The 24,344-nt window shown below is 31.4% G+C and overlaps 2 protein-coding genes across 2 annotated transcripts in view; one reads left to right on the forward strand and one right to left on the reverse strand.

Moving 5' to 3' along the window:
• The first annotated feature begins 6,252 nt into the window (after nucleotides 1-6,252).
• Nucleotides 6,253-24,344, forward strand: part of LOC107069825 (uncharacterized) — a 32,338-nt gene continuing 14,246 nt past the window's right edge. The window contains exon 1 of the mRNA XM_089173308.1: nucleotides 6,253-6,268. The gene's annotated coding sequence lies outside the window, so the exon portion shown is untranslated. The remainder of the gene's footprint in view (nucleotides 6,269-24,344) is intronic.
• On the reverse strand, nucleotides 20,704-23,764 carry LOC107069826 (G kinase-anchoring protein 1). Its single transcript, XM_015327431.2, has 6 exons — nucleotides 23,222-23,764; nucleotides 22,849-22,914; nucleotides 22,282-22,516; nucleotides 21,930-22,187; nucleotides 21,340-21,494; nucleotides 20,704-21,252 (listed from the first exon to the last, which is right to left on the reverse strand). The coding sequence occupies exons 1-6, from the start codon at nucleotides 23,432-23,434 to the stop codon at nucleotides 21,220-21,222; spliced, it is 960 nt and encodes a 319-aa protein (XP_015182917.1). The 5' UTR covers nucleotides 23,435-23,764; the 3' UTR covers nucleotides 20,704-21,219.

A 24,344-nucleotide genomic window follows, 5' to 3' on the forward strand; every position in this document is an offset into this window, starting at 1 on the left:
TGGTTTTTGAGATGATCCGGCCAATCTGCGCATCATTTCCCCATTGCATCTCTTCCCTCCAACCCCCAACCCCGTGGCAAACCGGCGCGGAATCCGCACCACCGCAAGCACACCCCGTGTGCGTGGTGGAAGAGCCCCTGTTGAATGCCACATTTTCGAGCCGAGGACACAAGAGAAAAGGTACCAGGAGCAACAAGAAATGAGGAATAGAGAGAAAAGAGTACGAATGAGTGAGTGAGAAAAAAATCAAATAGAAAGAGAAAGAGAGAGAGAGAGAGAGAAGAGGCGGTACTAAAAGGGGGAGTAAAAGAGGGAAAAAGAGTGACAGAGAGAGGAAGAAAGGGTAGGGGGTTGTGCTGGGTACTGGCACTGCTGTTACTCTGCCTCTGTTCCCTGTCTCTCTACGAGGGAGTGAAAAAAAAAGTGGAAAACAGATATAGCCAAAAGAATTTCTCCTTTTCCTCCTTTCACTCACCCCCCTCCCCCTTATCCTCTTCATCCTCCTCCTACTACTCTCTTTCTATTCCTTTTCCTACTACCTACTCTTCTTCCTCTTCCATTCTTCCCAAACCAACCACCAGCACAACCACCACCATCAGCATCACCATCACCCCCCTTTCTTCTTCACCACCCTTCCAACAGATTCTCTCCCTGGTTCGTATTCCGTTTCGTTTTACAGATGCGTCGGTGCGATTGAGTCGGTGTGTTTACACTTTGAAAAGAGGAATCGTCGCTTGGCGAATTCCCTTCAAAAATATCGATTTTTAATGCCCGGATGAAAGGAGACGAAGATTTCTTTTTTTTTTTCTACCCCGTATCTAATGACTCGAGCGTTATACTAACCGCTGCTGCTCTTTTATTATTTATTCTTCTTAATTTTACCAATTATCCAACTAGTTAACGTGTATTATATCGAATAAGGGATTTGTTTTTATTTTTTTTTTATTTTTATTTTTTAACTTCACCGTCCAACCCCCTAAGGATTCACAGATTTGGGAAATACGAGATTATTACTAGATTATTACTATTTATTAGATTATCCAACTAGTTAACATGCATTATATCGAATAAGGTATCTGTTTTTCTTTTTATTTTTTACCTTCACCCCCAACCCCCTAAAGATTCACGGATTTTTAAATACGAGATTATTACCGTCTATTATTATTGAAAAATGAATATTTTTCTTATATAAAATCACATACACAAGTTAACAGAACCAAAAGAAAGAAGTTTGAGGGTGGTAAAGGGCGGTTTATTTGCTTTAGTCAAGTTTTTTTAGGACACTGTTTAACAGCGGCAGGATAAGGCAAATTTGTCGTTTGGATGTTTAAAGGAGTGAAGTAAGAAAAAAACCCCCGAAAAATACATTTGCTAGGAGGAGCAACAGGAGGTGGACCCTACGAAACGATTTGTCGTTCACATCGTAGGGTTTAAAGAGAGAAAAGTGACAGAAAGACTAGGGTGGGGATACGTAATTTAGGGAGAAATTTGTCGACGATGTACGATATTCATTATTTACATACTCGGACTCTTATACTCTTACTAATACTACTATCATTTTATGGTGTTCTTTGGTAAAAGCTTGACGGACACGTGGGAAACTTTCCTCATCCTCATCCTCAGCTTACGCGTCCTCGTGGAACGTTGTTAATTGGTCAGCTACAAAGGGTAAACCGTGAAAACATACTCGTATACCTCATCACACCCCTTTCCCTTCCCTTTACCTTACTTTTCCTACCTGACAGTGCTATCGTATTTATTTCAATGTTTAAGAAAAGGATTTATACTTCTTTTCAATTTTTCAATTTTTTATTGGTATCCTTAACCCATTGTTAAGGGTTAAACCCATGGCCTTTTTTTTGGGACGCATTTTCAAATTTGGTTTTATTTCATAACCTCAATTTCAGAATAAAATATATTAAAAACTCTCACTATTTTATTTTAAATCAATAATCAATGATATAAAATATATTTTTATGTTTAAATAAAATAAAAAACAACAATTGTTGCAAAAATAGTTCTATTTGATTAGTATTAATATCATTATACAGTTAATTTGGTAATTACAGTAATGGGTTATGATGTTAATTATTAATTAATTGTCATTGTTTTTACATCTTCTATATTACTTTTTTTATTACAACAAAAGTATCATCTAATATTAAACAATATTAAGAAATATTAGGTCTACCAAAAAATTCTGTCCATTTTTAAAATAAAACAAAAGTATTACAATAAATTTTAATATCTTAAATAAACTTTATTGAATAATATAATTATCATCTTTATTTATAACTTAAGAAAAATTAGTATAATTGCTTTTTGAAAAAATGTCTTACACCCTAGTGAGGAAAAATTGAACCAATGGTTCATCAGAACGGACATAACCTATATGTTCTTTTTTTATATTATTTTTTTATGGTAATACGAATAAGTATACCAAGTATGCAAATAAAATTGATGGGAAATACGTGGTCTCTGACTTATCAATTATTATCTGATTATTTTTGATTGTTGTTGCATACGAAAGATAGAGACAGACTGATGATTTTTCACACGGGTGCTGGGATGGGGAGTGTGGGGGAGGGATGGTTTAACATTTTTCATTTTTCCGCAACAATCACGAGCATAGTTATGAATAATGTATTAACTAACGCGTCAGAGGTACAAAGCATATCGTGTTTATTTACAATCGATATTCAGAGCCATTCCCATGAAACACAATACTCGAGCGATTTCATTGCTCTCTCTCTCTTTCTCTTTCTCTCTATCACTCTCTTTAAAACATGTCTAATAGAAAAAAAATAAAAAAAAGTACAAAAGCACCCTATTAATACTTCTTAATAAATCTCAAGTATCACCTAACTTTAATAAGTACTTTCAATACTTTCAAAAAGCAATTGAAAATAAGCTCAATAATAAAGTGTAATTATTAGGGTAATAATTATAAAACTAGCATAATAATAATAATAATAATGGTAACTCGTAAAGGTAACGCAACGTAATTCAGGAAAAAGATTCCAAGAAAAGGGAAAAGAAATTGTATGTGTGTCTTATCTGTGATGACATTGATGGTCATGTTTAAGTAATAGTAAAATAGTAGTGGTGGTAGTAGTGGTGGTAGAAGTTCGGAGGGGTACTTCATCCCGCGGGCAAACACCCTAAATTTAAATCGACGATTTCAGGGTACCGAGATTTCCATTTCTATCTGTTTCTTTCTCTCTTTACTGTTTCTATCCATTCATTCTACTCTCTCTCTCTTTCTCTCTCTATCTCTCTCAAAAGACAACGAGGACAACGAGGATGACGAAAGAGAGGTAGAAAACAATTTACCCGAAATTCGCCTAGTCGTCGTCGTCGTAGCGTTTGGCTACGACTGGTGGGGTGGAGAAGGAGGCAAGGGGGTGGTATACACACTTCTATTTGTCCCCACGGCAATCTGTCGACTTCGAACGCGCAAGCCCTTATACCTTCTCTCTCCTAGCTTTCCTTGGCATCCTTTCTCCAGTACCCACTCCAACAGGGCTCTTCAACAACGCCTTTCCATCGACTACTCTCGAACCCACCCCTACGAACTCGAACCCCCCCTTCATACTGGGCTACCCCACGACTGAACGACGTTTCTTCTTTCTACCCTCTTACTCCTGTTGTACTCTGTACGAAGCGCGAAACCGCGAAGCCTCACGGGAATTTTAAACACCGTTCATTCCTCCCTACTCTTCTTCTTTTTCAACCCCCTCAACCTTCGAGATTGTCTAACCCGTTTCTTCTTCCTGTCTTCTTTTTTTTTTGTTTTTTTTTTTTTGGTTAGGTTTTCAGGATCTCAAGTGAAATATTTTTCCAGCAACTGCTAAGATGACATCGAGTTTAGGGAATTTTGATGGTTTATTTTTAAATTGAAATATTGTTTTATCAAATTTAGTTGAAAACGTTCTCAACGAAAGAGCAGTAGCAGTAACAGCAGTAGATTTGACTGTGTCTCCTTTATTCCCCCCTTTACTTTCTCTCATCCAACCGCGAACGAAGGGTCCTCTCTGATCGGGTACTTAAGTACTTGTAATCTTATAAATGAAAGTGAGAGAGTGAGAGAGATTGAAGGAAACCATGCGGAATTAATTCGTTCGTTCGAAATCGAGAGAAGAAGCTCGATTATGCAAAAACGAAACCTGGGGGTATTGATAATATCTATTAGGTGAGAGTAGGATTTCGATGAAGACTAGTCGATGTTACTTTGAGGACTTAACGTAGTCCCCCTCTCTCTCTCTTTCTCTCTCTCTTTCTCTCTCTTTCTATTCCTTTATACCCTTTTAGAAAAAGAATTAAATTCGTGATTTATTTTGTTGTGAACGAACTTTATTAACGAAAGAATTAACTCTGGGTTGCAAACAACCCTCCATGTGTCTCAAGGGTTGGGTAGCAAGGTTTTTTTTCTATATCCAAACATAGGTGGCAAATTTTTCGTATTATGTAAAAGAAGAAGAAAACAAAGAGAGAGATGAAAGAGGAAATGGGTGGTTTTAATTCATTTTGAATATAGGTTAAGTAATTTTTGTTAAATGAATTTGGTTAGAAACAAAATAAGATTCCTTCCCCCTCTCGTTTTCTATATATAAATATTAATATACATAATATTAATTATATTATATTATTAATAAATATTGGGTTGTGTTCTGAAAGTTCGTGTCGATTTTGACGGAAGATTGAAATGCAACACATTTAAGTTTTGTTTTGTTTTATATATTTATTACATAATAAATATAACTATATATATCAATAATTATATAAATATATATATATAATTATAAAAATAATATAATAATATATAATAATAAATAATAAATATAATAATAAATATAATAATATAATAACTTTAAAATTTTATGCTTCCAGAACTTTTCAGGTTTTTTAGCAAAAGAACTTTAATGCCATCTATCGAAAATCGGCACGAACTTTCCGGACAACCCAATAATATTAATATAAAATTATAATATTAATATATAATATTATTATAATATTAAACTTAAATATAATAATATAAATTAAAATAAATAGTAAATATATATATATAGAAAATTTATAATAATATATATGGACCGTTTATTTTGAAAGTAGTGTAAGTCCAGTTCTTAAAAAAATGTGATATCACGTAATTTATGCTTAATTTAAGTAAACTTTTTATGTATAACTATTAAATACTTAATTTCTTAAAAAGTGCCCATGTTTTGTACAATTTAAAATTGGTCGGTAAAAGAAATTGATATGAAAACCTATAATTTTCTCGAAACAAAAGAAAGTAGACTTACACCACTTTCTAAATATACGATCCATATATTTAATTATATATATAATTCTTTTCACAAGTTTTTCTTTTCTCTACCCAAACATAGGTTCTTAATCTTACGTGTTATGTAAAAAGTAAAAACAAAGAGAGCTAAAAAAGGAAAGGAGTTGTTCTAATTCATTTTGAATATAGGTATACTAAAGTTTCTCTAAATGAACTTGGTAAAAAGAAATAAGATTCGTATCCTCATCTCTAGCTCTATATATATATGTATATAATTCTCAGCAACCAGTTAAACGTTTAAACAAAGCGGCCCGGATCTCAGTCGTCGTCGTCGTCGTCATCATCGTCGTCGTCGAAATTCATGAGGCAAAGTAAAAGAAAATGCTCGCGGTGTACACATTGAAGATGCTCCGCTAGTTCGAGCGAAAAGAAAAAGAAGAAAAACTGTTAGGTAAAATAGAAAGAAAGAAGGGGTAGAAAAGAAAGAAAGAAAGACGGGTATAAAAAAAGAAAGAGAGAGAGAAAGAGAAAAGTAGAAGGGGGGTGGGAATCACTCGAATCGGCGAGTGCTCACGGCGGGGCGTGTAATATTCCCGGGAAGTAAAGCTCCCGAGAATTTCAAGCCTCTCATTCTCTCCTCGTCCCTCACAGCAAGCAGCAGCAAGCAGTAGCAAGCAGCAGCAGCAGCAGCAGCAGCAGTAGCACATCACCAGCAATCCCACCCCCAGCCCTACCCCTACCCCTACCCCCCGAGAGTCTCCTCAAATCCTCCCTCTGCCCCTTTCAAACCTACTCGCAAGTTTTCCGTCTCTTTCTCTTGCGGACTGGCAGCCAGTGGTGGCAACAACAACGACTACTACAACTACCAACTACGAAGGACTACTACGACGACGACGACGACGACGACGAGGATGACAGTGGCGGTGAGGAGCGTCTATCCGAAGGGATGCAAATAACTGGTGATAACAAGAGATAGCTCTGCTGGTACGTCTGCCTGCATTGGACTCGTGTGCGTACGACAATATATATATATATATATATATATATATATATATATATATATAGAGTTGCTTCTTCTCTTTCTCGTTGGCACGACGACAGTCGTCAGTAGAGGTTTGAGTTTTAGGGGGCGTAAGGGAACCTACTACTACAACTACCACCCTGAATAGTGGAAGGGGAAGAAAAGAGAACGATCCGAGGGATGAAGAGAAGAGTAATAGTAGTAGTAGTAGTAGTAGGTAGGCCGGTACGGTAGGTAGGTAGATAGGTAGAAGGGGTGAGTGGGGGTAAAAGAGAGAGTCGGTAGGAATCGTGAAATGGTGGGGAGAGGAGGGTGACAACAGAGGCCGGTTGGTGGCAGAGAGAGAGTGGATTGAAGGGTGGTTGTATCTCACTCACTCACTCTCTCTCTCTCTCTTCCCGTTGGTTCCATCAAAGGTGGGAGAAGAGAACGAGGGTAGTGGAGGAGGAGGAGGAGGAGAACGTCACTCGCTGTCGCATCGAGCGCGAACGATGAGTGGCGCGCGCTCGCTTGCTCGTTCGTCTTTTGTTTGCGATATGATGCGACTGCCAGCCTGCCTGGTGACGCCGGTTTTCGCGGGGGTGGGTGGAATAGTCGACAGAGAAGAAGAAAGATAGAATCAAACAGAAAGAGAGAGAGAGAGAGATAGAGAGGGTGCTGGGATGGAAGCTGTTGGAAGGAGAAGGGGGTTGAGCTTCGACTGAGCTATGCTACACTTAACGCGACCCACACCTGTACATCTATATATATATGTGTACAATACGTTCTACTATACATACATACATGTATAGATGTAAAAGCATGTAGAGATATACACCTCCCACCCCACACCTGTACAACACGTCATGCGTTACGCGTAGAGGATCGTGGATCGCTTTATCGGGAACCCTCGTCGGCAGGTTGCCGGATATGCGTCCACCTATGGGATCCTTCCTCTCTCTCTCTCTCTCTCTCTCTCTCTCTCTCTCTCTCTCTCTTGGTGTCCTTCTCCTACCTTTAATGTGTTACGTATCGTTTCTAGTAAACGTGTGCCAAGTGTAATAACGAGCTATGTACTACTCTCTACTAGGCACTATACTAGGTTCTATTCTACCACCTCCTCCCACTCACCCTCTCATGATGTCCACAACATATTCCTGCGCTATATTACGCGAATTATTGTATCCCATGTGTATGTGACTCTACATATATGTATGTGTGGTTCACGAATAACGTTCGAGTGGTTCTACTCCTACTAATTCAACAGGAATATTGACCCTGTCTATTTAGGATGATAAGCAATATGTTGTAATTTGTCTTATATTTCTTTTTTTTTTTTTTGAGTTCAATGGTTTTGTTATTGATGTTTGTTCAATGTTTAAGACTTACTTATGTTAGTTTCTTACTTAGGTTAACATCTGTTAGGGTTTTTTCTGAAATTTCTTTAGCAAATTGTTGTTGCAGATCGATTATCTTTAAATTTTTGAATTAATATTTCAATAAAATGTAATATATTGGGGTTTGTAATATTCAATATCGTATCTCGATAATCAGATTTTTATTTTACGATAAGATTTTGTGGGATATTAACGTTGTATGGTCATTGTGTTACGTAACGTAGCGAAGAACGTTACACTCGATTTAACGTTCTCAATGCAGGAACCAAATTCCATGAGTTCCAACTTGACGTTTTCCTCCACCTACTCCTCCTTTTCTGTGGTTCTTTTTTTAGGAGAGTTTTTCGTTTCCATGATGTATTTTTTTTCTGTCTAGATGATAGATATAACACATTTTTAAGAACAATCATGTTTTCAATAAGAAAATTTGGTATCTGATAAATTTGTAAAGATTGATATAAAGTGTAACAACATTAAATAATGTTTGAATATATATATATGTGTTATATTAAAATGAAAAGTGTTGTATCTGACAAATACGTAGGTGTTGATGGGAAATTTAGCAACATTAATAATATTTAAATACTTATATATGTTATAGGAAAATGTTGTATCTAACAAATTCGTAAGGTTTGATACGAAATTTAGCAACATTAATAATTTAAATGTAATATTTAAAAATATATAATATAATATAATAATAATTAAAAATATATAGTAATAATATAAAATATTCTAATATTATTAATTACAAAATAATTCAATACATATATCTATTATAGGAACACAAAAAATTGTGTATCCAACAAATTCGTAAGGTTTGATACGAAACGTAGCAATATTAATAATTTAAATATAATCATTAAAAATATATAATATAATATAATAATAATTAAAAATATAAAGTAATAATATATAATATTTAAATAATTAAATTTAATTAAATTAATTACAAAATAATTCAATACATATATCTATTATAGGAACACAAAAAATTGTGTATCCAACAAATTCGTAAGGTTTGATACGAAACGTAGCAATATTAATAATTTAAATATAATCATTAAAAATATACAGTATAATAGAATAATAATTAAAAATATATATTAATAATATAAAATATTCAAATATTATTAATTAAAAAATAATTCAATATATATATATATATATATCTATTATAGGAAAACAAAAAATGTTATATCTAACAACACACATAAGATTTGATATAAAACTTACCAACATTAATAATACCTAAATACATATATACCTATTACAGAAAATGAAATGTATTAATACAAAATATATTAACATTAATAATATCTAAATATATAATATATAGCAAAACAAACAAAAAATGTTCTATCTAACAATTCATAAGATTTGATACAAAACTTACCAACATTAATAATATTAATTTACATATATATCTATTATATAAATTATCCTTTAATAAATACATTTTATTCGTTATAACAATTATCGATGACCACTTTGATTAATCGATGTTATCGAAAGCATGGAAAGGAGAAAGGCGATTGCCAGATACCTGCCTGCCTACACTGCTTGCCAATCTACCGATTTGCTTTTCGAAACGAGTAAAGTCAATGTTTGATCTATCTCTCTATTTGTCTATCCTTTCCATAACATCTGTTTCGCGTTAATTCGATAGAAGAGAGGAGTATATAGTAAGTAATAATAGGAAATAATAAAAATTTTTAACTGCCCCCGTTAAACAGTTGTAGAATTTCGTTGGAAAATTTCAAACGTTGTCTCTCTCTCTCTCTCTCTCTCTTTTTCACTCTCCCACTGTCTCACTCTCTCTTGCGATTTAATTAAATTCTTTTAAATTAACACTTCTCTCTCTCTCTCTCTCTCTCTCTCTTTCTCTCTCTCAACATATATACTACAACTCTGCATATGTATTCGTATTCACACATACACGTGAGAAAATACCACAGGTAGACCGGATACCAGTGAGGACAAACGTAACTCGCTGAACACGTTTTTTATCTCACCGATATACGGGTTTTCGTAACGCGTTATACGAAAAATGTTGAAGAGAAGAAAAGTCTTTATTAAATGCTCGAAAGTATGCGTTTGTGTTTTTCACTCACTTACTCTCTCTCTCTCTCACTCTCTCTCTCTCTTAACGGGGTGATACACAGTGTTAAATCAAACTTTTATACTTTTGCTTTTAAAACGGGAGGAAAGGGCTTGAAAGTAGGAAGGTTGAACAGAGAGAAAGAGAGAGAGAGAGAGAGAGAGAGAGAAGGTTGGGAATGTAACACCTAGAAAACTTAGGGGTAGGAAGAACCACCACCACCACCCCTACAAAGTTGTGAAGCTTTATCACGGTGTGTTGAACCTCGAGTACGAAGTGCTTGCGAAATATTCGCGAGACTTCGCATATGTCGCGGATTTAGTTCTTTTTTTTTTTTTTTGAAAAAATAAAAAGAAACAGATAAAGAGTATGTATGTGTATATATGTATATGTATGTGTGTTAGTAGCAGCAGAAGCAGAAGCTATGACGTTGCTGTCAATGTGTGTCTTCTCTCATCCTATGAAAGAAAAGAATTTCCCTCAAAATAAAATATACATATATATATATATATATATATATATATAGGCATGTGGTGCCTATACTTGACACAACCCAACCACAAACACACGTATTATAGAATATTCAGTATCATACTCCTCTATCTTCTCTTTTTGCATGTGTGAATGTGTTAGATAACAGGAATACGTGGAAAGAAAATTTTTCTATCGAACAGGAGGAGTAGGTGGAGAAGGATGACGGTGGATGAAAAGGGGGATGAAAAGGGGGATGAAGAAGAGGTTAGAGAAGGGAGGAGGGATAGATGCGTCGTCAGATTATTTTTCTCTTCCCGAATCCTCGTTTCTCTTCGTATCGTTCGAACGAATATAAACGAACAAACTAAAAGTGAATAAATACGATAGAAAAATACTGATACGTACATATATATGTGTATGTGTACGTATGTGATATGGTATACGTCTTTTTATAAATACACACACAATACATACATAAACATACATAAACATACATGTCTGTAGTGACTCTGCAGCTACACATACACGTCTTTTTATAAATACATAAACACACATACAAACACACATATGTATATATATATATATATGAGAAAGTAATTGATAAGCTTGAAAAAAAATTCGTGTTAAATTTGTTGAACATTTCTTTTGATTGAAATATAAATCTTTCGATTTAGAAAAAATATGAAACCCTCTCTCACCCCTTCCTCACGTATCGTATCAAAGTATTTTTGTATCATAAAATGTTGTTGGTGTATTGGTGTAGAAAAAAAATTATGAGGAGTTTGAGATTGAGAGAGAGTGAATGAGTGAGTGAGTGAGAGAAAGAGAGAGAGAGAGAAAATCGGTTTGGCCTTGTGAGAAGGAGAAGCAAGCTAAGTTGGAGATGACGGAGCGAGGTCAGAGGATAACTCGGGTCTCGACCGGAGCTGCTTTTGACACGAATACGTTTATGCGATCGCTGCTCGGCTTCTCCTTTCTCAAGTTAAAGCATCGTTCACAACGTTCAATTTCGTTTTTACTTTATATTATCAAAAACTAATATTCTTTTTATAATATATCATTTATATTTATATATATATATATATATATATATATATATTTAATTTATTTGTTTCTTGTATTTTTGTTTCTTTTTAATTTAGTTTTTCTTTTATTTTATTTATTTTGTGTATTTGTGTATTTTATTTATATATATATATATAATATTATTAATTAAGTAAATATTGTTAGAAGAACAAAAAAATGTAATTCAATTTGTATATCAATCCATCAAATCAAATTATTATCTTCAATTATTATCATCTTGTAAAAGATTATCTTCTTCTTCTTTTTCTTCTTCTTCTTCTGTTTCTTTAGTTAGAATTTCGTACTGTTATTTACAAATTATTATAATAATTCAATAAACAATAATATGAAATTAATATTAATGAAAGTTTTGATTATTTCAGAATCAAACTTATTGTTAATTTTGTTCTTTTCTTTTTTATTACTTTTCTGAACTTTTAACAAATTTTAGAGATACATCGTAACAGGATATTGGATTTTCTGTGACACTTTGATGATGATGATGATGATGATGATGATGATAATGATGATGATGATGATGATGATGATGATGAACGAATAATAAGAATAAGAACAAGAAGATAATCTATGAGTTATGCGACGCATATAATGCGAAGACAATTAAATGGTTCCTTCCCTGTTTCCTGCCACTAAGTTATCCCCGAACTTTCCGAACTTGGTTGCAAGCAAACAACTTTAATTAAATATCTATTCTAGGAACTTACAAAAGACGAAAGAGAAAGAGAGATAGAAATAGACAGAAGGGATGAGAGAAGGAACAGAAAAGAAAAAGGGATGAGAAAAAGTAGTAAGGTAGGAAACTTAATAAAATGAATCAAAATCAAACAAAATCATTCCCCATTAATGTAACCCAACCCTCATTATTATTTGATTGTTTTTAAGGCTTTTTAAAAATAGAAGAGATGAAAGAAAAACGAGGGCTAGGTGAGTAAACAATTAACAAAAATTATAAAAATGAGAACTGAGTATAAAATCTAACCCCCTCAACACCCCAATCGTCCCAAAATTTTCCTCATTTCATTGTCTTTAATGAATTTGGTTTTCCAAAAATAGAAGGGATGAAAGTAAAACGAGGGCTAGGTGAGGAAACATTCAACAAAAATTATAAAATTGACCACAGATAATATAATCCAACCCTTACCCTTATTTGATTGTTTGTAAGTAATTTTGTTTTCCAAAAATAGAACGGATGACAAAAAAACGAAGGCTAGGTGACTTAGCATGCAGTCAAAGTTATAAAAATAACCACCTATCGTATAATTCAATCCCCTCAACTCCCTTAACCCCTAAAACCTCTCTCACTTAATTGTCTTTAAGGAATTTGGTTTTTCCAAAATAGAAGGGATGAAAAGAAAACGAGTCCTCGGTGAATTAACATGCAGTCAAAATTATAAAAATGACTACCTATTGTATAATCCAACCCCCTCAAACCCCTTAACCCCTAAAACCTCCCTCATTCGATTGTCTTTACGGAATTTGGTTTTCCATTGATAGGAATGAACGTGAATACACTTATGAAATGAAAATACACGTATACATATATATATATATAAATATATATATCAGATTAAATGAATAATTTGAATGCAAGTTAAATCGTAAACACACATTGAAAGATTAACTCGATGATGAATGGTAGTACCGGCATTAATCTCTCCTGTTCTAATTAATTCTATCAACTATCACAAGTAACTTAACTGTATTTATCACGTACACATATATAAGCGTACTAATTTCTGTTAATTACAACAAATCTGTGTCCTTCTTTTTTTCTTTTGTTTTTTTTTTTTTTTTTTTTTTTTATAAGCCCGTTGAAATCTTTTTCTTCATCATCATCATCGTTGTAGTCGTCTCTCGGTAACGTTCGTTTCGTAGTACTTGACACACATAAACGAACGATATTTTCATTTAACAGGAATCCTCCCTCAAAGATCTTTTTGATCGTATACGGAAAATCGTGTATAATCACTCGACTTTTTTCTTCTTCTTCTTCTTCATCTTCTTTGTTTTGTATGTTCATTTTTCTCATTTTTATTTTAAACATCCAAGGATGAGTAAGGTAAATCTCATCTTCGATTTCGATAAAAAGAAGAAGAAGAAGAAAAATAAGAAAAATAAGAAGAGTGTTTTGTGAATTCGTATCATAAACGTGGTAAAAGACGAATTGGAAAAGAGCAAAGAAATAAAAGAGAAAAAGGAACAAAAAAAAAATCTATGAAAATTCCTTTGAAGAAATTTTTTCTAACAAAATCATCGTCGTAGGTAAAGTCAAATCGTTTGACCTTTCCCTTAACACTTATTTCTTTTTTTTTTTTACCAAAACTTCGTATAATCCTTTCACCTATATCACGATGCTACTGGTTCTACTGCTACTGAAGAAAAAGAAAGAAGAAATAGAAAGAGAGGAAGAAGGGAATATGTAAAAAAAAATAAAATAAAATATAGAAAAGAGTAGTAGTAGTAGTAGTAGTAATAGTGGTGGTAGTGGGGGTGGTAGGCTGGGTATGATGGAAGGAAGGGTTGCAGGTACTTCTCTATATTTCTCGATTTCGGTAGACAGAGATAGAGAAAAAGATAGAAAGAAAGAGAGAGAGAGAGAGAAAAGAGAGAAAAATCTCTGTGGAATCGCACGTGTCGAGTACCAGGGAATGCATTACACGATGATCGCGTACGGAAAGCTCAGATCAATTACATAATGGCGCGGCTGAAACGGATGCTTTCCAAGCACCGGCAACCGTTTTCTCTTTCTATCTATCTATCTATCTATCTCTCTCTTACTCACTTACATTCATTCTCTATCTCTATCTATATCTATATATAACTATATATACATTTATATATATATATATATATATCTTTCTCTTTCTCTCAGAACGAGCCACGACCTCCCTCCGTTTGGTTTCTCTCTATCTATCTCTCTCTCTCTCTTTCTCTCTCTCTAGAGAGAGAGAGAGAGAGTATCCCTCTCGCGCCCTGGCAGAGCCCCTTTTGCAAAGTGACTATAGAACAAAGGGTTGAGCCTCTTCTCTGCGGGCGCTGTAATTATTATGCTCTTTGACGATCCCTCTGTCTGTCAACGGTAACGCCACGAAATCGATACTTCTAAAACTTTAATCGTTTCTACGTGTGTGGATGCATCCTCGAGCACACCGTTCGATGTCAAAATATTCCTACACCTTTTGTGTCCTTTCCTTTTTTGTCTATTTCTTCTTTTTCTTCTTTTTGTAATAGATGCTGTTATTATTATTTTTGTTCAATCTAATATTAAATTTGTGATACATTAGAGAAAAGATTCAACTTATTGTTTATGAGAATCTCAAACGTTTGTGATTATATGTTGTATTATTTTCAAATCAGTTTATTATTGTTAACTTATTCTGTTTTAGTTAGATGAATCATAGATGCTGCTATTCTTTTTATTAAATCTAATATTAGGTTTGATACATAAAGCAAAAGATTCAATTTACAATTAATGAAAATCACAAACATTTTCTATTACACATTTTATTATTTTCAATTTAGTTTATTATTGTTAACTCATTCTACTTTAATTAGATGAATCATAGATGCTACTATTATTTAATATTAAATCTAATATTAGGTTTGATATATAAAACAAGAGATTCAACCTATTGTTAATGGGAATCCCAAACGTTTGTTATTTTCCTTTTTATTATTTTCAATGTAGTTTATTATTGTTAACTCATCCTACCTTAATTAGATGAATCAATGAACAATTTTTCTTCTTTTTCTTTTCTTCTTTTTTTTACAATAGATGCTGCTGTTTTTCTTATATTAAATCTAATATTAAATATGATACTTAAAGCAAGGGATTCAACTTACAATTAATGAGAATCTCAATCGTTTGTTATTTTCTATTTTATTATTTTTAATTTAGTTTATTATTGTTAACTAATTCTACTTTAATTGGATGCATCATAGATGCTGTTATTTTTTTAATATTAAATCTAATATTAGATTTGACACATAAAGCAATAGATTCAACTAACATTTAATGAAAATCACAAACGTTTGCTATTACACGTTTTATTATTCTCTATTTAGTTTATTATTGTTAACTCATTCTAATTTAGTTAGATGAATCATATAGATGATACTATTTTTTAAATATTAAATATAATATTAGTTTTGATACATAACTCTAAAGATTCAACTAACAATTAATGAAAATCACAAAACATTTGCTATTACACATTTTATTTTTAATTTAGTTTATTATTATTAACTCATCCTATCTTAATTAGATGAATCAATGAAAAATTTAATCAAAGATAATATATTATGAAATATTGAAATATAATATATTTCATTATCCTGATTAGCAATGAATAATAATAGTAACTAAGCTAGGATCTCGTTATTTCGTTGAAAAAGAGGGAATATGATGATGAAAGAGTACGGGAGGTTTGGATAAAAGGGGGTAGGTGATTCGAGAATGTTGGTAAGAGATGAAGAAGAAGAAGAAGAAGAAAAAGAAGAATGAGGGTAGGGGGAGAGGATTGCACAGTCTCTAAGAGGAATTTCTTTATCGTTGGAAGGAAGAGAAGCCCTTCGTAAAGTTCAGAAATGCCTTCTCCTCGTTAGTCTCAATTTTCTTGGCGGATAACATAGGCGACACTTCACATCAGGGTGTATGGTAGGAGAAGGGGGTTAGGGGGTGTATGTATGTATGGGGTACACTCGCGTTAATGATAACCGAGGATACACACGATGAATAACATCGTAATAACGAGAGACCGACCGTTGTTCAAGCTCCGAACCTTAATTTTCCTGCCTAATGTTCGGATTAATTTTCCGTTCGCTCTTTTTCTTTTTTTTTTTTTTTTCTCTTTTTTATGTGCTCGAGCATTTTGTTCATTTTCTCTTTTTCTCATACGCACATACACTTTTTTTTTTTTTAGTATAACTATATATAAGTATATAAATTTGTTCATTAAATTGAACTTTAATTCTTTGATATGAATGACATTTATATAAATCAATTTTATTATTACTTTAATCAGATAATTAAAAATAAATATTTTATCTTAGTATAACTATGTATAACTATATAAATTTTTATTTATATATATTATATATCACTATATAAATTTTTCCGCCATATTGAATATTAATTCTTTGATATGACATTTATATAAATTAATTTTATTATAAATTTAATTACATAACTAAAAATAAGTACTCTATCTTAGTATAACTATATATAACTATATATATAAATTTTTATTTATATATATTATATATAACTATATATAACTATATAAATTTATAAAAATACATCAAATTGAACCTTAATTCTTTGATATAAAATTTCTATAAACCAATTTTATAATAAATTTAATCACATAACTAAAAATAAGTATTCTATCTTAGTATAACTATATATAACTATATATATAAATTTTTATTTATATATATTATATATAACTATATAAATTTTTCCGCCATATTGAATATTAATTCTTTGATATGACATTTATATAAATTAATTGTATTATAAATTTAATTACATAACTAAAAATAAGTATTCTATCTTAGTATAACTATATATATAACTATATATATAAATTTTTATTTATATATATTATATATAACTATATAAATTTTTCCGCCATATTGAACATTAATTCTTTGATATGACATTTATATAAATTAATTTTATTATAAATTTAATTCAAATACTTAAAAAATAAAGTGCATGCGTTTGAGATTAACTAAAAAATACAATTTAAACATTCATGAAAAATATATGCACATATACATATATGTGAATGTGTGTGACTTTTTAAACGGGTTTTTGAAAAGGTACATCGCATACTCGGGCAAGTATACTCTGGCTATGACTGCGTTGGTGGGGTGCTCCTGGCCCGAGCAAAATCTCAGCCCGTAGGAATGACAATAGACTGTCAGATAATGAATCCCCACTGTCACCCTTTCCCCAACCTCACCGCACTACCACCCTCGTCAACTCCATGTCCTAAAACCTACCCTCGATCCCGTTCTATCTCTCTCTCTCTCTCTCTCTCTATCTCGTACTCTCTTTCCTTTCCTTCCTCCCCTTTTCACCCTTTCTCTCTCTTTCACGGTTTACATCTACTACCTTCCATCTACCCTCCTCTCTCCTCTCTCTCTCTCTCTCTTTCTCTTACATGCCACCGAAGCGATAGCTTCGAAAGAGACGCGCTACTTTCCCGAGGAACAAACTTGAATCGCGTGATCTTTTCGTGGATCGATTCACAAAACTCTACGTCAACTAAATTTTCCTTACAAATTATGTTTTTTTTAATATGTGCATACAAATTAGTATGTATTAACACTTTACTTTAATATAAATTAAATATAAAATACAAAATACAAAAATATAAATTTTAAATATTAATATAAATATAAATGATTCTACTTGTAAAATTAATAACAAACTCAACAAAATTTTTGTTCTTAAGGTTATTATAAAATTTAACAATCATTAAATTGTCCAATAAAGCTCCCATTAATTTAAATAAATATATTTACTAGACATTAAATTAACTAAACACAACATAATATGCTCATACAAATTAACGTGTATTAGCAATTTACTCTAATATAAACATAAAATATTTCTACATATTTGATTCTACTCATCAAATTAATAATAGACTCATATTTTTGTTCTAATGATTATTATAAAATTTAAACATTATTAAAATTGTCCAATAAACCTTCCTTCATTAATTTAAATAAATATATTTAATAAACATTAACTTGACTAAACACAACACAATCCAATACATTTATTCAAAACAAATGTACGAATTATTAATATTATTATTAATATTATATAAATGAAAAGAAAAAAAAAAGGACGAAGTGTATCGCCCTTATGAGTTGACAATATGCGAAGGGGTGCGAGAACAAGCTTAATCTCCGTGGTACTTTATATCTCTCGCTAACCGCATCCCCCTCTCGTTCTTTTCACCCTCGGCTCTTGTAGCAAACAGGACTATGACCGAGTAGGCGAGGCGTCCACTTAGCGCTAATGCTCCTTTTATTGGTCAAGATTTCAACCGAAAGCCTGAATAGATGACTGCTTTCCACTCCTCTCCTCTCCTCTCCTCTCCTCTTCAACCCTCAGCACGAGATCTCCTCACTTCTCTTCTTCAACTTGCTTTCCGGTGAAAATTAAACGTACCCCCGATCGATTACTCTCTTCTTATTATTCTTATTCTTCTTTTTATTATTATATAAATCATGATTTTTTAAATAAAATGTTCATTCATTTTTTAAAACAATATATTTCTATTGGGTTGTCTGAAAAGTTCGTGCCGATTTTCGATAGATGACATTAAAGTTGTTTTATTAAAAAACCTGAAAAGTTCTGAAAGCATGAAAGGTACTTACGTATTAACACCATGGCACCGCAGCAAAAATTCCGCTAATGCGCCAATAAAGAGCAATCTTGTTGTTCGCACATAACAACCTTGTTGTTTGCACACAGTAACCGTCAGGGTTTCGTCAGGGTTTCGTCAGGGTTATGGCGACAGCATCAGGTGAAAGAAAATAGAGACTGTTTTGAATCTCTATGTTAAATTCTATATCGGCCCATTTTCCACCGAAATCCGATTGACTACTTTTTATAAATAAAATGTTTTGAATTTTAAATAAAGTATTTTATTTTATGATTTGTCACAACAATTTAAGGTGTAGATTGGCGCATTAACGGCATTTTGCTGCGGTGGCGTTAATACATAAGTACCGCATGAAATTTTGAAGTTATTATATTATTTTTATAATTATATATATATATAGTTATATTTATTATGTAATAAATATATAACAACAACAAAAAAACTTAAATGGGTTGCATTTCAATCTTTCGTCAAAATCAGCACGAACTTTCAAGACAATTCAACATTATTACTATTTTATTTCTTATATAAATCTACGTAATTCCTAATACCAATAAAAGGGGATGAAAGAAACAAAAAAATAAGAAACAAAGAAACTAGGACAATATTAAAATAACTTTTACATGCAGTACTTTGCAACAAAAAGAATTACAAATGCAAAATGTGATATTATATTGAACTGCACATCCGAGGAGAAGCCGTCTAGTACGAAGTAGAAAAAAATTCATATCCAAAAGTAACTAGAGAAAAAGAAGGCGTGACGAAGGGAGAAAGAGAGAGAGGTAGGGGAAGGGTGGGAAAAAAATTTTTTCTATAAAAATGCGCGTCTCTGCATGCGTAATCCGGATCAGGCTTAGCACCGTGCGAATGGACGAACGCCGTCGATGGAAATGGTTGTGAAAAGGCAAAGAATGGACATAGTGAAGATATCGATAGTCAAAAAAGGGACTATTCCTTTATATAAAGTGACTATTTGCCGGATTATCAATGGGATTTTTTTTCGGATTTACGTATTATATACACGCCATATTTTTTGTTTTTACTTTTTTTTTTTTTAAATCAAAAGTTAAATTCTGACTAATACGGTTAAAATAATTGTTCTTATTATAATTAATAAAATAATTTAAAGAGAGTCATTCTCGAATGTTGTCATTTGAAATGATCAAAACACGTGTTTCGTTTGATATTTTCATGACAAGTTTATTCGTTTGGAACGGATTTTGAAAAATCTGATGTTCTCTTTTTCTCTTTTTTTTTTTTTTTTTTTTTTTTTTTTTTTTTTTTTTTTTTTTTAACATTAATTTTTCCATCATTTGTTCGCTGATCATCTACACATTTAATCGATCGTTTATATATAAAACTAAACATATTGTTTTTTTTTTTAATTATTTTATTATTATATTATATTATTATATATTTTTTTTTGTTTGTTTTTTTGTTTTTTGTTATACGTTATTTTATTATAAATGCGAAACATCTCTTTTTGATATCTCTACGCGAATTATTAAAAAGAGGACTTTGCGTTTTTGACAGAATAATAGTTCTTTGCTTTTTGCACAATTGACAATGAAAATGTAATGTTAAAATTTTAATGACTTAATATTAATTATATATATATTATATATATATATATATATATATATATATATATATATATATATATATATATATATATTTTTTTTTTAATTTAACATCAAATTTAAACGAAGGCCATTAAGAAATATGAATTATTTATCGAACATATTTATTACAAAATACTTTTAAGTGTGATATATATATATATATATATATATCTATATATATTTTGTTGTCATTTTTCTTTTAATATATGCGGCATATTTTTCGGTATACAATTTAGAAGATAAAAGCTTATTATACACGCAATTAATCACTTATTATGGAAGAACAATGTTTGGAAAAGTTTCGTTTAGAAAAATGTGTCAGATTATAAATTCGCAAATTAAATTGCCTCCTAATTTTATCAGATGTTTCTCTAAGATTTTATCGAATGTATTTTTCATCACTTAAAATAAATTCAAAAGAAAAAAAAACTCTTATACAATTATATTAATAACTTTCACGAGAATTATCTTATATAGAAATGTAAAAAATTAATTACAAAAAAGTTGTTCCTTTTTTTTTTTTTATACATATTATAAGCATAGAAGCATTTTTTTTTTTTTTTTTTAGTTTTGTCGTTCAATTTTTGTTATCATCGACAATGGTTCCATCATATGGCTACAAAAATAAGGTACATTCATCGACTTTTTTTTTTACTTTTAACGTGTTCACATACAAAACGTACTTCTTACGAGATCATATCGTTTGTTTGTTTGTTTTGTCTTTCTTGTTTTGTTATTTCTTTCGAGGAGATGTTCAAATAATTATTATTTTCATAAGTGAAAAATTTAACATCACAAGAGATCATAGTAGTGATGGCTTGAGAGATTTACTGTTACTACTACAGTTTAGGCATTCTCGCTAGCCAGTCTCTTTTTGTTCTGAAAAAATAAAGGACAATGTAATTTGTTTTCATTTTTAATCGATAAATTAGAAAACAAATTATTAATTAAATTATTTCTTCTTACACTTTGTTTGGACGATTTAACATCTACGCTGGACGTACGAGTTTTGGACCTTTCTTGTTCCAGTTGCGCATGCAAGGATGCTACCTCCGAAGTTAACTCGTCACGAATTTCTTGTAACTTTGCAACTTCTGCTAACACAGACGCCTTATCCTTCACTGTAAATGATCGAATAAATCAAAATAATATTTCATTGTAAAATAATTTGGTACTTACGTATTAACGACATCGCAACAAAATTCTGCTAATGCGTCAATCGACAACTTAAATTGTTGCGACAAATCATAGAATAAAAAATTTTATTTAAAATTCAAAACATTTTATTTATAAAAAATAGTCAATCGGATTTTGGTGGAAAATGGACCGATATAGAATTTAACATAGAGATTCAAAACAGTCTCTATTTTCTTTCACCTGATGCTGTCGCCATAACCCTGACGAAACCCTGACGGTTACTGTGTGCAAACAACAAGGTTGTTATGTGCGAACAACAAGATTGCTCTTTATTGGCGCATTAGCGGAATTTTTGCTGCGGTGGCGTTAATACGTAAGTACCAATAATTTACAGAAATATAAAATACTATCAAACTTACTTTCACCATGTGAAAGAATTTGATAAAGTTTCGTGTTTCTTTCTTTAACTTGTGTTAATTCTTCCTTAAGTGTATCAACATCTTGTCTAAGTTGAATAATTATTTTATCCCTATTCTCAACTTCCACTCTTAATTGCGCCGATGTAATATCATCGTCTATTTTGTTTAATCTTGCTTTCAATATGTCTTTCTCTTTTCCTTTGATAATTTCTTCTTTAGCTTCTTTGTCAACCCTTTCGAAGAATTCAGCATCCAATTCTGCAGCAATGATTAATTCCATGACCTGTTTTGCTCAAATCACATTGATCACATTTTGCTTAAGATAATTGTATCAGTGTTTGAAGTATTATACCTTTAGATTTGTTTTCTTCCACTTCAGTTGTTACAACTGGAACTTGAGTGTTGTTCGCTCTCATGTTGTTGAATTCCTCCAATGACATGGTAGCCTTCTTCGTCCTTTTACCACCTTTCTTACATTGATCCTGTTCCTTCTCAGTTTTAGCAGCATTTACTAATTGTTCTTCGTAATCTAATTTTGATAACAAGATGGCTTGATGCAGATCTTGCTCAAATGATTCCTCGACAGCCTTAAGGAAATCACAATTGGACGTGATAACACACAAGACTTATAAATACACGACTACTGAAACAAAATCTTTGATTCAATGCTACAACTTAACGGGTGACACTTTTTTTTTTTTTTTTACTAAAAAATGTTTTGTTTTTTTTTTTAACAATTTATAGGTAACACCTTTTCCAACGATGTTCCATTAACGCATACACAACAGTCAAATTAAACTATTGCATCGCAGTTGCATTAGAATTGGATTAGAAGCTGAGATTTATGTCGAGACTATTTCACAAATTAATTTTAAATAACATATATATATATATATACATGTGTTTTTACTCTCATTACCATAGAATCTTTTTGCTTCCACTGCTCCCATTGTTGTTCCTCGTTAGTTGACTTTTTCTTTTTTCCCTGGAAAATTTAAACAAAAAATTATAACAATGATTTATTTGTAAATTAAAAAAAAAAAATTAAAAACAAATATTTTTCTCATACATAACTGTTACAATATTGCAAATTATTCGAATAAACAAATACTTCAAAATTGTAAATCATGAAATAAAAAAACTGCGCTTAAATTTCATCTACTACGTTAATCATAAATGACGTGACAAAAAAAAATTAAAACATAAAAAACTATAACTCGACTAATCGATTAGAAAAAAAAATAAGTTGATAACAAAAATAAAAACAAAGATTTGGACAGGCGATTTTTTACCTTGCTTTGCTTTTTCTTGTCATCTTTCTTCTGCTGTTGTTGTTGTTGATGTTGTTGTTGTTGTTGATGATGGTGTTGTTGTTGCTTGGACTTGTCACCTTTACCCTTTTGATTAGTTTTACCTGACGACGTATTCTTCTGTGGCTTCTTTGGTTTATAATCGTCATCTTCAATACTGAGAACCGCAAATCGCGACGGCACGGCGGTCGCCATTTTTATAATTTACGAATTCACGCAGTCAAACGAGAGAATGAATCAAAAGAGGGGAAAAAGAAAGAAAGAGAAAGAGATAAAAATAAAAATATATGTATATATATATATAACTTCCGGTATCTTATAAATTATAATTATGATACTTAACAAATTAACTTAATATCTCTTATAACGCACACAATTGTATTTGAATAATCCTTTAATCGTTATTAAAACACAATTCGTTCAACCTTCAATTATATTTATCGGCTAATGGTCGAGAAAAAAAAAGCTACGTTCGATCGCAACGTACGACTACTACGCAAACCGGAAGCCGGCAGTAATGTCGACGTAATAAATCTAGCGCCTCTGGTGGTACAAATATCGAACTATTATTTACCCGCCCGGCGACACAGTACTGACAACTTAATAATTAATATTTAATCTTATCTATAAATTTTAGTTGAATTATTATTTATTAATTTGTTTTATTTCCATAAAGTATTTTATTTCAAATATTCATTAATAAATGAACATTTATCGAACTGTTTTTTAAAATTATTCAACTTATCGATGAAAATCTTGTATCGATACTTTCAGAATTTAATTATATTTTGCTTATCATCGTACAGTTTATAAAAGAGATTTCGTTAATTTGTAAAATATAAAATACGTTATTATATTATTTGTGAAGTGTAATTAAAAAATATATGAATTATTTTTATATCGTTAACTTACGATTGTATTTTTACGTGGAAAATTATAATCCCTATGATCGGTAATCGTAAATAAATGTGTACGAGGATCTTGTAACGTAAAGAAAATCAAATAAAATAAATCAAAAAAAGATCTAATATACAAATACACACGTAAGTTTTATTATAAAATCTAATAATAAGATATATAATACAGAAAGTATTTAAAAACAATT

The sequence above is a fragment of the Polistes dominula genome, unplaced genomic scaffold, assembly GCF_049000335.1.
Source record: "Polistes dominula isolate Pdom_NZ unplaced genomic scaffold, Pdom_raw_medaka scaffold_35, whole genome shotgun sequence".
NCBI classification, from domain to species: domain Eukaryota; kingdom Metazoa; phylum Arthropoda; class Insecta; order Hymenoptera; family Vespidae; genus Polistes; species Polistes dominula.